General features: G+C 42.4%; 1 protein-coding gene across 5 annotated transcripts in view; it reads left to right on the forward strand.

Annotated features, from left to right (window-relative positions):
* stx1a (syntaxin 1A (brain)) overlaps positions 1–14,962 on the forward strand; it is a 36,377-nt gene that overhangs the window by 2,023 nt on the left and 19,392 nt on the right. For all 5 annotated transcript variants that reach the window (XR_013461943.1, XR_013461941.1, XR_013461944.1 and 2 more), the window contains exons 2-3: positions 7,524–7,601; positions 11,172–11,271. Coding sequence is in view for 2 of the 5 variants with exons in the window: in XM_040185503.2 (XP_040041437.1) it covers positions 7,524–7,601; positions 11,172–11,271 (178 nt within the window). In the remaining 3 variants the exon portion in view is untranslated. The remainder of the gene's footprint in view (positions 1–7,523; positions 7,602–11,171; positions 11,272–14,962) is intronic.

Genomic DNA, 14,962 nt, shown 5'->3' on the forward strand with positions numbered 1-14,962 from the left:
TTTTATAGTTATAAATTCATGGTTATTGATGATCTCCATCTCTTTTTAATAATACGGTTCTCTTTTCTTTCATCGCCTCGGCGAGTCGACTTCCTCCCTTATTACTCTTTGCTCTGTTCCTGTCAGTGACCGATCTAACAGAGTCCTCTCTTCCACTTTCCCGTCTCTCGTCTTTCCAGCCTTTCAGTTTAGTTTGTTCAGGCAGAACGATTTCACCTTTTGACCTACAGTTTATTAAAATAAAACATGAGGTTTTTTTTGCTTGATAGATAAACGTTGTCCTCCACAGCAGTGCTCCTGCTTCATTTAGACTGTGTGTGTGTGTGTGTGTTTGTGTGTGTGTGGCGTCTGGTGTCAGAGTGACACATGAACTAACGGGATGAACGTGGAGTTTATTTTTCCTTTCATCGTGCTTTCTTTCTTTCTCTGCTGGCATCCTTGACCTGACGTCGGCTGTTGACACTTTGTCAGTGACACAAACAGCGAGTTTTAAGCCCCTGCAAGTGGCTCCTGAAGCAGCAGCTTTGTGCTGCGCAGATGTTTACTTTATCCCTGTGAGTTCAGAGGTGGAGAGAATCAAGCAGCACCAATGTGTCCCGTCATTGTTGTCGCTACACAGGAGCATTATGGCACATTGTTCCACACATGGAGGGGTAACTGCATTAATGAGCCATGAAATGAGCGTGAGCAATCTGGCATTTCACCGGGGGATTTGTCCGTCTGGCAAATCCGGTGACGAGGCTCATATTTTTATGAGATTTCTTCTTCCTGTTTTTATGTACCCATTAATTCGGTGCCCGTTCTTGCGTTTCTCATAAGAAGAACAGGGTCCTGGGGCATCAGCAAATGGAAATCTTGATAATGAATAAAAAAAGATTCCGTAATCACACCTTCCCCATCTACTGTGGGATAATTAGCTTTAGGTCATCTTTGTTACCGCTGCTGAAATTGAATTTGTAATATGCCGAATTCCCCTTTCACGTCCTCTTATTGCAGCAGAGGGGTTGTTAAGCGGCGCAGATAACGGCTTTTATCATGATACGTGTTGGAGAAAAGGCCCTGAAGTGTAACTGAAATCCTCCGGCTCTGTCCGTCTTTGTCAGGTGATAGTCCCCCCCCCTTCCTCCCCAACCTCCCCCTCACCCCACACACACATTGTCAGTTCCCATCAAGATAATGGTTTAGGTTAATAGCCTACTTTTTTGCCTCTTGGGGAGAAGTGGAAGCCATGAACATTATAATTACGTCTCATCACCTTTTTAAGTTGATATTACAAACTTGTTAGCGAACAGTTTTTAATTAACACTTCCAGCCACATCATTTTGAAGTTGTGCTTCTAGCTACCAGGTAGATTTAGGCCAAAATATTCACCCTCTCTCAGCTTCACGTCTTCTAGCTCCACCAATTACTGGGAGGAGTATCTGACTCTTCAGATAAAGCTCCCCTGAGTTCAGCAGCCTCTCGTTAGCCGTGTCGGGCTGCAGTTCGGTGCGAGCAGCTAACCTTTAGAACGTTTCCGCTGAAAACATCCGCCTGTTGTGGCAAAAACACAAACCCAGAGCTAAAACATTGCATTGATTAATCGATCAGTCCAATGACCGACGATTATTCAACAAACTTTTGACAGACGATTGATTTGTTTTTTTAAGGGAGTTTTCAGGTAAATAATTCTTCTGAAATAGAAGACGTTTTTAGAATTTATATCATAGAAAATGTAATATATTGTCTGACATTTTAAAAACAAAAAAATTGAAATTACGCCACAATGAAAACCGGTTTATTACATATACATATTTCTTCTAATTGTGTATCTCCGTCTTTCCACCTTTTTTGTTTTTGGATTTCTTTCTTGGATTTCCTCTGGATTTTTCTTCTTCGGGCTCTTTCATCTCTCCCGCATGCTGCCGGGATTCTCCCATTCCTACACTTCCCTATCTGTTACATTTCCCCCATATCTACAATATAATTGTATTGATGTGTCGCACTGCTGCTGTCATGATCCTTCATGGTCAGTGAGATTCTCTGAATACACCCCACAGCGTATATTATATATATATATAAATATATATTATATGAAGTCATGAGGAGAGATGGGGGGGATAAAGTGGTCAGAGCGCATCTCTTTGCCTGTGATCTGTCTTTAATGTTAAACTGAAGCTTTGACATCCTCTCATCCCGTCCACACTGACCGACCACCCACAGTACCGACACACCTGTAGTTTGTGTTATAGGAAGAGCCTTAACCGCTCGTCATTTATGTATTCATATCCAAACCCATCGGCCAATTACGTTACGCTAAATGGTGGATGCTTACTTCCAAACATGGAAGCAGGCATCCACCATTTAGTCTGAAAGGTCAGCAATTTATTCTGACTCCCTGCAGAAATCTAGCCTAAGGTTGATTATTGTTTGCCTTTTGAAAGATACACTAATATCATAGATATCATATCAATTATCATATAATTCATTATTTCACCGTTTTTATACCGTGGCAGTTCCGAAATTACTTTTTAGGCTTCTTTGAATGGCATCGCTTTGAACGTTTCACTGGTAAAGGTCAAAAAGATGTGAGGGAGGCCGATGGCAGACGGGAATAAAGGACGGCGGAAAGTGGGAGCGAAAGAGGATTAAAATGTGCATTAAGAGGAACTGATGAGGGAAAGATTGCGCATATCTGCTTGCAATATTCAGCACAGTAAGGTGTTTCTCTGAGGAAAATAAGACCGACACAATATAAATACATCAGCTTGGCCGAATAAATGACTGTTGACCTCGTCTCGTGGAGGGATAATGAGACTCTAAAGAAGAAAGGTGGAGACCAAGACAAAGGTAACGGAGTTCATGCTGTGTGGCCCAGCTAATGATTCTGTAGTGAAGCTGAAGTCTGGAGAAAGGAGGGGGAGAGAGGAGGCGGCGAGAGAATGACAGACAGGGAGAAGGAGAAAGAAAAGGGAAGATGATTAAAGGGGGAGGACGTTGAGGAGGATTGTTACAAAAAAGGAAATTGTTGCCCGTGCACACACGACGGCAGCCCTTCATCTCTCCTGCCACCCGTATATTCTTCCTCGCCGTGTGACGGCGGCTGAACTGAGCGGCTGTTGATGCAAAGCAGCAAACTAGATGTGTGTTTATTGAACAAATCTCATGTAAAAAAAACAACAGGAAAATGATGCAGTCAAGTGGCCTCTTTAACAATGGACGTTCACAATAAAGCGATTTACTCCCAAATCTGAAACTCTTATAGCGTGACTATATTTCCATTATTGTCCTACTTCATTTTGCAACTGTCCTTGGGTTCATGTCTGGGTCGGTCTATGTTTTCTTTGTTTGGGGAAGTAAAGTAGGAGCTTTGTCATGGACGTTCACAAGTGTCACTATGAAACTTCCCCAGTTGATTACTCTTAGGAAGACAAATTGTTTTTAATATTGGTCAGAGTCAAAGGTTTTTAGAGAGGTAATTTTGAATAACAGCAACAGCGATGAACAAAACTCCTCAAGATATGTATTTTAAAATCCTGTACATTGTGAAGACACTGCAGGTAAATTAGTTGATACAAATGCACAATTACATGAAACTTCCCTGAAGTGGATTAGTAACATCATTTATTACTATTTTCATTTTTGAAGAACAAACCCCTGAATGTGTCTCTTTAATGTATCTTTTAACTAATTAAAAAGACCACGTTATGAAAGCAAAACAAAAAGCGTTGATTTGTATTTTTACTAGAAAGTCATCCACATCCGTGCATCAATCCAATCAGCTTCGGCGGCCATTGTTTTCTTTCCAGCTGAATACATCTGCAAACATTCACACCGGCCATCTGTGTTCGCCCCGACACAAATACGGGGGCTTGTTCCTTCCTTTCGAGGACTCTGTGGTGTTATCAGCAATGTGGAAGGAGCGGACTGACTTTTACATTTGGCTGCCTCAATCCATCCCGTCGTCAATCACGCGGCTGCTCGTGTAATTATCCCGTCTCAATAGCCCTCCCTGTGTCCTCCTCCCCCATCAGCTAGTCATTTACTCAGGAAGCTGCTCAGTCGCCCGGCCAGCCGGTCGCTCGCAGGCCGCCGCGTTGATGGGCTGCGACCGTTTCGCTGTCAGAATCAGCTCCGCGCCACACACGCTCCTTTTAATTATAAACGTCACACTCGTACGTGGTCAGATTTTTTAATGAATATACGTAATAATTGTAGTATTTGTTTAAAACGTAAAAATAATGGACAGTATCAACATAATGTGACTGCGTTGATGCTACTGAATTGTGTTGCAGAGATATGCGCTGAATACATTCTCTGTGTGTGATGTTACTGCGAGCTGGTCCTGCGTGTTTACAGACTGTATCCACACTAGAGATTGTTCAGCCTGTTTGCAGACGCCAGCTTGAGCATGGGAGCAGGTGATATCATTGTATTCCTTTTAGTGTGTGTGTGTGTATTCCTTTTAGTGTTGTGTGTGTGTGTGTGTGTGTGTGTGTGTGTGTGTGTGTGTGTGTGTGTGTGTGTGTGTGAGAGAGGAGAAGAGTGGTTTGAGGTTAAGACTTGGCTGTAGAAAAAAAGTAAAATAATTCACTTACTGCCTCGTATTGGATTAAGATATTTGACTTCTAACCTTACAAGCATTCTGGTGTGTGTGCAAATGCAAACCTTGTCCGTAAGAATTACATAAAAGAAATAACAATAAAAGAGTGACTTGTCTTTCCGTAAACTAATTTTCTCTGCAACTTTTGCACAGATACACAGAAACCGATCATTTTGTGTTAAAACATGAACAAGACGCACATTTTGTTGTTGTATACAGTACAACAATAAACGTGTGCATTGCAATTGAAGCACAAGTACATTGCTCGTATGTTTTGATTTGTCTTCTGTAGGAAACATGAATATTCTATCAAGTATGTGTGTGTATTTGAGTCAGCACACGTCCGTAATGAATGCCACCTAGCAGTATTATGATAATAAATCTGGTTATGCTTTCAGTGCTCCTCTGTGCAGCTGACACAGATTTCTATGAGTCATGTCTAATGGGACTGCAGGAAGCTGCTTGAATTGGCTGTAATACAAAGACACAGGAAACCCATCTGCTTTTTGCTCAAAGGGACAATAAAGTACTGCATCTCACTGCTCTCCTCTCTTACTTTTAACATCGTCTCGTATCTTACGTACAATCCCACTTGCTGTGGCAGCCGGGGATTCTGCAGCCTGCGTGCGAGAACTATTTTGTATATCTCGCTCTCTCGCTCGGGAACAATGTTTCCTGCTCCTGCTGTTTACACTGGATTCGCTGCCTTTTGTCTCTACGGAGCGACTCCCTGCCCGGCCCGGTGCCCAGAACAACTCTCCAATCTAATAACCGGCCTAACCGGGACGCTGCGTCTGCCGGGGTGTTTCACACGAGTGTGAGCCCCAGAGGAAGGTTGAATTGAAGGGTTATGGGCTAATGGGGACCGTCTTGTACGGGGCCCCCGATCTCTCTGTGTGATGACCGTCTGTTGTGCTCTGTGTTATCGGCCCGTCGGCTGTTGTGGCCGGGAGCATCTGCTGCGCGCCGACGGCCAAGTCAAAGTCTGTGGGCCTGCGAGTCGAGAGCGGCGGCATTAAAGTCCTCCCCCGGCGTCCACGTGGGCCGGCAGGGGTTTCGGGTTTCAGATCAGGGGTGGGAGGTGGAGGTGGAGGTCTTAGTCTTCTCCCCTCACGACCACTCAAAGAAGAAAATCAGACCAGAGCTCTGCCCTCTGTGCAGGAGATGCAGCGTCTCTCTGCGGAGGTGGAGCACATTGCTTTGTGCTTTTGAAGCTATATTCTGATTCCCTGCTCGTTGTCATCCTTCTCTGCCTCCCGCTGATGTCTGCAGCTCCTCAAATGCACCTCATCGCCATACCAACACAAGGCCATTTTTTATTAATACCACGGGGAGGAATTTTTCACCACTCCGAGATGACGACACCCACCGTGTTTACAGTTGTCATGACAGTTGAGCACAATAATGCAGATTAAGAGTCCTGAGGCTGTTCGTTGTCTTGGACTGAATCCTTCAATCTGCAAAAACGACGAGAGCATCAGTTTTTCCTGGATTAAATATAGTTTGAGTGGGTTCAGATCATATTCGGGCTATTAGACCACTGTGGCGCTGCGTTCCACTCACCTGTAGTTTGTGCCAAAGGCCTCGCTATCTCTGGCTGAAGTCTGTCCTCTAAGACATTATCTCTGAAGAACTGATTCCTCTCCTCGTGTCTTTCTCCCTCATTTCTTCCCACCTTTTGGCACATGACCAACAACACGGGGTTAGTGAGAGGGGTTAGCCATAGAAAATGAACACTGAGCAATAGTTGTTTTAATACTTGAAATGTCATAAGTGAGCCGATCTGGCCTTTCACCTTTACCATGCATCAGTAAGCTATAGTTTTGCCTGTGATGGACCTGCTAGTTTTTGATGAGATTCTGTTGTACTTTCTTAAACGAAAGGATGCAATTATTATTTTTTTCATTATCCATTCATTAGCAGATTCCTCTCTCCTTTCGTGGGGATGGGAATAATGCGCCATTTCAATCAGAGAAAGCAGAAAACATGGATTGACTTGACATGGATTTCATAGGCCGCTAATGGGGAAATTAATTAATTTGACAGGGTAGATGATTGAAATGACGCCACATGAGATGGCAGCTAATATAGTGAAATGGCTGATATGTGATAAGAAATATGCACATATTTCAGGATAAATATAATGTTTGAAACATGAAGCATTTTCCGATCAACGAGCTGAAATGTTGTGGTTTACATTTTTTATGTTAAAAACTCTAAAGCCCTAATGAGTTATTTTTGTGACAATAAAAATCCATTTCAAGTTGTTAGCTTGAGTGAGAAATTGAAAAGCTACATATTTTAACCTTTTACAAATTACAATAAGTGCCTTATTTGGCGAAACATTTCAGACTTTGCTTATGTAAATACACCATTTAGCCAGAAAACACTTCAAACCAGCCAGTCGCAAAAGCAGATTCCACTTGTGTTTTTCCTTTGATACTGAGATATTTTCTTGCTTGTATTTGTTGCAATACATGTTTGGGCATTTGGAGATATGTTTACTTTCTTACAAAGGTAAACTGTATTTTGCTTTTAGCTTTAACTTTTAGTAACACACCATCATGTTAAGCTCAGCTAACCTAACCATCTTGTAGCTGTCGCTTCAAATTCAACAGAAAAATGAGACAGTTTCTGTATTTCTCATCTACATCAACTAGGAGTATATCCCAAAACATTCTTTTGAGCTGAAACACTGTGTACATGTCTGAGCTAGTTTTACAGTGTGCAGGCTGGAGTGTGTGAAAGTAAAGGCTTTCTCTGCCCCCATGCGGGTCCTAATCCAATAGTAAATTGATAATCACTCAACCTGTGGTTCTGAACTTGGCATTAAATGGTCCAATGCATGTGAACCAATATGTCTTACGTTTGACATTGTAATGTTCATTGATTTCCCTTCCAGCTGTTTGAAATCATTGTTATTGTATGTGCGTTTGTCAAGGGGAAGGAAACAGCCGAGGAGGAGGATGAAGTCGCTGTGGGGATGGACAAAGGATTCATGGACGAATTCTTTGAACAGGTTTGTCTCTTTAACAGTCCTAATCGTTCCTTCTTCTTCTTGTCTCGTCTACTGGTAGCGAATCTAATCATGTTGGCTCATCATCAAAGCTCTGTAATCAATTTCTTTTCAGGGGAGCATTGATATGATTTTATTGCTTTTTGGTGTAGCTTTTGTGGGCCAATTAATCGTGTATTTTATTACATTTGAAAGCCCCTTTATTGATTAAAAAACAAAGCTTTGGCCTCCTTGTCCACCTCTGAAAAACAACATTGGTCAGCTCACTTATTTATTTCCAGCCCCTCCTCTTGCGCTCGACGGATACTGAACACAAGCCTGCATTCGCACAGTTCCCTGTGCACGTAGTGGATTTGTGCTGGAAACCAACTGAACATCGTCATGTCCTCTGAGAGGTGGGGCGGGGGGGCTATTTTTAATGGGCTGCTACACTACTGAACATCTCTCACAGTAAGTGGTTTAGCAAGCAGGATCATGTCTGCATTACTGCTGAACGTGGTTGATGTATTTATTTTTAATAAATGTGGCCAGTTAACTTTATTCCCATCAGCAATTAACGTTGTACAAACACAAGGTTCTTCCTGACTGGAGTGGTTGAATCATCACGGACGGTAGATATGATGCAGTCTTTAACTCTTCTGCCATGTCTTTTACCAGCATCTGACTTGAGCGGTTTACTGCCACACTTTGTGGTGCACAGTGTGTAGGAATGAATCTGCACCATATGTTGTATGTTGATTTCACAGCTTTTGCAGAAGTGTGTGCATGCGTGTGTCTGCAGTAGTAAAGCTACGCTGAGGCTCCAATCGTTATGTAGTCATAAGCTGCAGCCATGAGGGTTTTAATATGTATAAGATTGAAACATGGAATTACTCTGAAATGTATTGGGATATTTAGCTAAACTATTTATACTTGGACGTTTACGATAAAGAATATTACAAATTTTACCCATTGGTGATGAAAATAAATGAGGGGCAGGGTTCTTTTAAAGCCGACATCAACAATAATGTGGCAACAGAAGTCCCGTCTGGCCTCAGCAGTCCAGACGAGTTAGCAAGCTTAAAACCTGGAATTAACACTGTTAGTCGTGTTAAAATGTTTTGTCACAAATCAACATTCCAACAGAAGACTCTAGTTATACAGGATTCACACAAGACTATGAGCAACATGACCGTTTTCAACAGCTGCCCTGACAACCAACAAACGCATGTCGGCTGCTGCTTGCGAACCCAATAAACTCAAGACGCGGAGCATTTGCAGACGTTCTGTACACGACCACAGAGGAAGTAGTTGGAAGAACTGAATTAGGAGTTAGTGTCATCATTTATTCTTGGTGAAACATGCAAGTTTCTCCACCTAATCCCATGTTCAGTACATCTCGATCTATAACCGCCAACTAGCAGCACACAGATGGTTGCACTTTGGATCTTTGATGACTTCATACCGTTGCATCGCTCGACATGCATTTGCACACACGTTGCACTTCTGTTGCCAGAATGTGAACGGCACCACTGTTTACCCACTGCCAAAGGCGGCGGAGAGATTTTACAGTTACAAAGTCCTTAAAAGAAAGACAACATTCAAACAGTGAGACAACGATGACATGGTTGCTTAATGAAATTGGCATAAACGCCTGCATGTTTGTCTCTACTCCCTTCGCGCCACGAGGCTCAACGTGTGCCTCCACAATCCTTCACTAGATGCCAGAATGAAGTTGAGCCCCAGCGAGGTGGATCCTCTGTGGCTTCAGGCCTTCTTATCGTTCTCCTTACCAGAATCAAACTTTTACTTTGGTAGAAAAATAAATAAATAAAATGTTATGACAAAATAGGAAAAAAAGAAATTCATCATTCTGGTTATTTGTACAAGTTTCCAACAAATTACTTGCTGGATACAAGAGTATCTAGTTCATAAAGAAACGTTATAAAATAGGTGAGTGTTTGTGTGTCTCTTTGTTTGTTTCTGCATCTCTGAAACGTTGTTTTCTCCCACTTCAATAAGATTTGCCTTTATGAGGCCTGACAGATTGACTGTGACTCACTAACTCTTGGTCTCTACGCCACGACAACATGAAGTGGTTTCATCTTCTGCTAACTTACCGTCTCTGTCGCTTTCTTCTCCCCATTTCTGTCTCACTCTTACCTTTTCTATTCGCACCTCACCTCTATCTCTCTTACACATTTAACCCTGTACTCACCTCGGTGAGCGTTCTCCTCTCTCCCCAGTGGTCCAATAGGTTGTTATTAAAAAAACGAAAGAAAATGGATTGGAGAGCCAGAGCTGTGAGGAGTTACTGTCAAATAACTGCAGACATGTCGTAGAGGAGAATGATGGGAGAACAAGCTCGATTTGAAGTGCAGAGATGGAGGAAGTGATAGAGGCTGGATGACAGAGCTGACGGTATTAACTGACAGAGTCACTGCCAGATGTGACCTGCTGCTGGTCCAGCTGTTACCTGACAGTGGCAGCAGCACCGCTGGGGATGAGTGTCAAACACAGAGGAGGAACAGTGCGGGATTCACTTTAATGGTTACAATGCTTAAAGGAATAGTGGTAGAAATAGAACGCCATCAAAGATGTTAAGTACAATTGTGAACATCCTTTAGACATCAGTGTTCTCTTTCCTCTTTCTACATGAATATGTCTCTGGGCTTAAAGTCCATAGAAGAAATTCCCCTGATTTTGGAAAGATCCTTACTGGCCTGCACAGACATGACTTCAACCCACCCAAGAGCTCTGAACTGGAACAGCGACAGTGAGCCAGATCTTATCTCTCTGCATCAGACCTCACTAATGCTCTTGTTGCCGAGTGGGAGAAGATCTCTCTGCAGCCGGACGCTCCAAAATCGCTTAGGAAGCTGGAAGCTGTTATAGCAGCAGATCAATGGCCATGGTTTTCAAATGAGACGCACAGCAATCAAATATGGGTGTGACGTTTGCTTATCCGCATAACCAAGTGTAGCGTAGATGCGTCATCTTCTGGTTCTTCTGTGCCGCTACATAGTTCTTTTTCCAGTGTGCAGCCTCATCTGAGCCGCGATTCACACGTTACCCTCCTTCACACCACAAACTACATCGCAGGTTGTAAAAGACACTTTCTGAAAATCTAAAATAAACAACTTAATAAACAAGTCATTTTCACAGCATCTCTCCTGTCGGGTGTTGTTGAGTAAAGTGACTTCAAGTATTTGTTTATTTAAATGAAGTGGATGTGGCTTTTATGTTTTTTCCATCATGAATAGCAGCTGTATTTTGATGATGACTATATATTTGTTTGGTAGTTTCATATATTTTAGTCTGAATATAGTCTGTTTAAAACAGATACAACAAATTTTATTGTACTATATATAATATATAATAAATAAAAATGACGATTGAGCCCAGTTAAACAGAAAAAACATTCTCTTTTCTTTCACGTGAACCTGCTTCCCTCTTCTTTTGTTCCGCCCGTAATACGATAATAACATCTTCAGTTCAGTTTCTATCGACATCACTCAGGATAATCAAGTACTTTGTGCCTCAGCAATGAGGAGATCTAAAGTGTCTCTCCTCTCTCTCTCCCCCCTTATACAGGTGGAGGAGATCCGGGGTTTCATCGAGTCTTTGGCAGAGAAAGTGGAGGAGGTGAAAAGGAAGCACAGCGCCATCCTTGCTTCCCCGAACCCAGATGAGAGTAAGGCTGCTCATCTTTCCATGTCTAACCCTCTTAAACACAATTCAGACCGGAGCTAAAGAAAAATCACCATGCGGGCGTTTCAAAACTCCCAGAAATACTGTTTCCTGATTGTGGCCTACAAGGAACAGGAGGTTACTGAATGTTTAAATCAGCATGAACAGCAGTTTACTCATTTTGACCTCATATTCTCCAGAAATATTTCAAATGACGGTGATTCTCAATTTTGCTGAAAGCCAGTAACCTGCAATAAAATGTCCTGTAACTGTTGAAATATCTGAACAGGCGAATATGTTCTACTCCAGTGAAACGGCACGACACGTTTTGTAGTTTGAAAAAAAAAAAAGGTTTGGTGTATTTACAGAGAATTAGTGGAAAATTTGTTCTACCTGATAGCTTTGATATATTCATTCAGACGTCTATCTGAAGTCGTACTTAATGTGTTACACAGTAACGGTCGGATCTCGACCTCGTTGAAAGAGGTTCTCTACCACCGTCATCAGTGCATCAAATGAGTTCATTTTGTGCAGAATTTATTTGTTTATTGTGTACAAAGAAGGTTATATTGTGCAAGCGCTGATGCTTTTTTAATGTATGCTACCCGTTTACGTCTTTAATGATAACCCTTGGATAGTGCATTGACTCAGTAGTGCACGAGAGAAGCTCTTAACGGAAAGCAGAAAGGAAAAAATGACTGTTATCACCATTTGGACTGCTGCTGTGTTACATTCCGGTGAACAAAAGAAAAAAAAAGGACTTGATTGTCAATTTCTCTCTACTTTTATGCTCCCCCTCCATTGCCCTTTGGTCCTTTCTTCATCTCTCAGCCTGCTGTCGACACCGTCTCAGTGCATATCTCGTTTCAGCCGAACCATCTTCAGTTTTGTTCCGTCTTCTCTCTCTGGTCCCGCATCTCTGCCCTCTCTCACCTCCCCCTCCCTCATTTATGTCAAGGCATTGAACTGGGTCCCCGCGCTCACAAGGGGGATGTCACACATATTAGCAACACCCCCTAATCTCTTTTCCTCCCTGTGATTCCCACCTTCCCACCCACCTGAAGCAGCATCGACCTGCCTGCAGCAGCAGGCACCCGAGCCCTTTAACTGGCATCGTTGTGCTGATGACACACCGAATGGAGCGGCAACTGCATTAGAGATACAGATTCTTCCACAAGTTTTCTCCTTCGTAACAAACCGATGCTCAGTGTGTGTGTGTGTGTGTGTGTGTGTGTGTGTCGGATAAATGCACATCGGATAGCAGCTGATGTGATGGTCAGGGTTATTTATTACATGTTGCATTGTTGCTTGTGCCGTAGACTAGAATCATCAGGGACGCTCCTCTGAGTTTGATATCATAGCTTTGTGATATGTGTTAATCTCCTCTTCCTATAAAATCTAAATAGTTTTTAACCAATTTCCATCAACCAATGTTAGGAAAAATAACACTGCCTTAATTGCATTTTTAAACAAGGAATTGGTCAAAAGAAATATAAATTGTGAGACATTTAACTAAACTAAAGGAAAGGTCAGGAGATCAGGATTCATCATCTGAGCACCCTGAATGCCTTTCTTACTCAACTCCATGGCTGCCCTTCAGATAGTAAAGTAAAGAAAATTCACTGAAAGCCAAAAACCTGCAGTATTGCAAATTAGTGGAGTGACCAACTTAGAAAACAACGACTGACCTCTGACTTAAGATGAGACACAAACTATCGTGTCCGGTGTCAATTTATGTGATTTGTGCGGCCAATCCCCCCCCCCCCCCCCCCCCCTCCTCTCCTCCATCTCCTTCGTTTTATATTTGGTGTAATAGCGACTGGTGAATGAGGTTAATAAATTAATATGGTTTGTATAGAAAAATGTTGCAACGGTCTTTCATCATTCTCATAAATATTCAGTTTGGTTTAAAGCCTTTTCCGTCTTTGCTCGTATCATTCTGCATTCTCCCCTGTGGTGACAGTGTCCTGTTCTCTTTCTGTTTCCTCGCATCCAACCCGACTTGGTCTTCTCCCCGTTGAGTGCGAGTCTCTTCGTCTGTTCACAAGTATTCTTCTCACTGTGGTTTCTCATGTAAGTGCTCCTCTCCTCCCTCTCGCTCTGAAAATAGGCGCAGAGATTCGATTGTGTGATAGTAAGAGGGAGTCTTTCACAACTCACGGTTTATCAGCTTCATAATTACATCACATCCCCCCCCCCCCACCTCCATCCCCCACCTGGCCATGTACACAACCCCCACCTCGCCGATCCCCCCCCCCCCCTCCGCCCCCCCATCTGCTGGGTTAGCTCAGCTTTTGGTGTTTGCTGACTGAGCCGTTTCCTGTCGAGCTCCAGGGGGTTCGTCCACTGGCACGGCCCGTATCAACACACGCACGCACAAATACCGCACAAACACTGACACGCTGGCACCTCACCTTCGCTCAGCGCGTTACACGTTATCCCATCTCGCGTCTACTTACCACGCCGCTAAATGAAGTATAGCGAATGGCAAAATACATTGTGTGTGTGTTTGCTTGTTTTCACTTGCTATTTGTGTGATTGTGTGGGCTGTGCTCAGCATCTGTGTACAGTAGTACGTTCAATAATGATGATAGATTAGGTAATAGCCATTAGGTCATAATGGGTATTGAACCTGGACTCCTTCATGAGGAAATTCCTCTAATGCAGGAAGGGAAGACACAAATGCATTTTAAATTTAGAAGCATGATTGAAGTCAAAATGCCTATTAAATATAGCATTATTTGTTTTGTTTTCTAGAATTGTTTATTGGCGTGGTGCAGTGCTACTTCTCGTTATTCTCGATCGACAACAACAACAACAACAGTTTAAAACTGTTTTAAAAGTTTTAAAACTGGCTCCCAAAGAGGGTGAGGTCTGAAAGGTTTGATCTTTCACCACTGCTTCTTTAGTTAGAGGTTAGATATCTATCATCAGTCCATGTTGGAATAAATTGTAGTTTAATCTGTTTTGTAGCAGAGGACGACACAAATGGTCAGATTTGAGATTTGGTTGAGTTAATATTCTACTTTCTCTGTAAAATCTGCCGTCCCATGTGTGTTAGAGGGGTCAGAGACTATTTATATCCAAGGGCTTTGGCTGGGTATCAGTGCTGGCTTTCCATCCGTATTCTTTTAGTCCGAGACAAAGACAGAAAATGAATTGTTTTGAATCCTTTTGTATTAAGAAAATGCCTTTTGTGTTATTTATTTTATTTCTTAACAGTCTAGCTTATTTTGTCATTTTACAAACTACAGGGTGTTATTCATTTGAAGAAGCTGAATAATTCACACTCGAGGGACAGTTTTGGATTCTATATTCAGTCTTGTATGTTTGTCTTTGGATTGTCGGAGGAAACCAAACATGAGCAGTGATCATGAAAGATTTATCCCAGTGCAACAGCTGTGCCTCCCTGGTCCGTGCATTAAAACTATTGACACAAGCTGCCTGCATTATCACCTTGCAATGCTGCTCTAATTACTTATAGAGGAAGTAAAAACCAATGGAAAACAAACTGAAAACCAGCCGTGGAGTAAGCAGTAAGATTAATCTTTTCTGTCAGCACTTCTGACTACAGACTGAGTGTTAAGAAACTCTCCAAATAAGTGTAAAGCAAACTGTATGTGAGCTTGAAGATACATTAAAGGCTCATTTGCTTTCATCCTTGTAACTGATAATGATACAGGTTTATTTTCAGT

This window comes from Gasterosteus aculeatus, chromosome 1, assembly GCF_964276395.1.
Source record: "Gasterosteus aculeatus chromosome 1, fGasAcu3.hap1.1, whole genome shotgun sequence".
NCBI classification, from domain to species: domain Eukaryota; kingdom Metazoa; phylum Chordata; class Actinopteri; order Perciformes; family Gasterosteidae; genus Gasterosteus; species Gasterosteus aculeatus.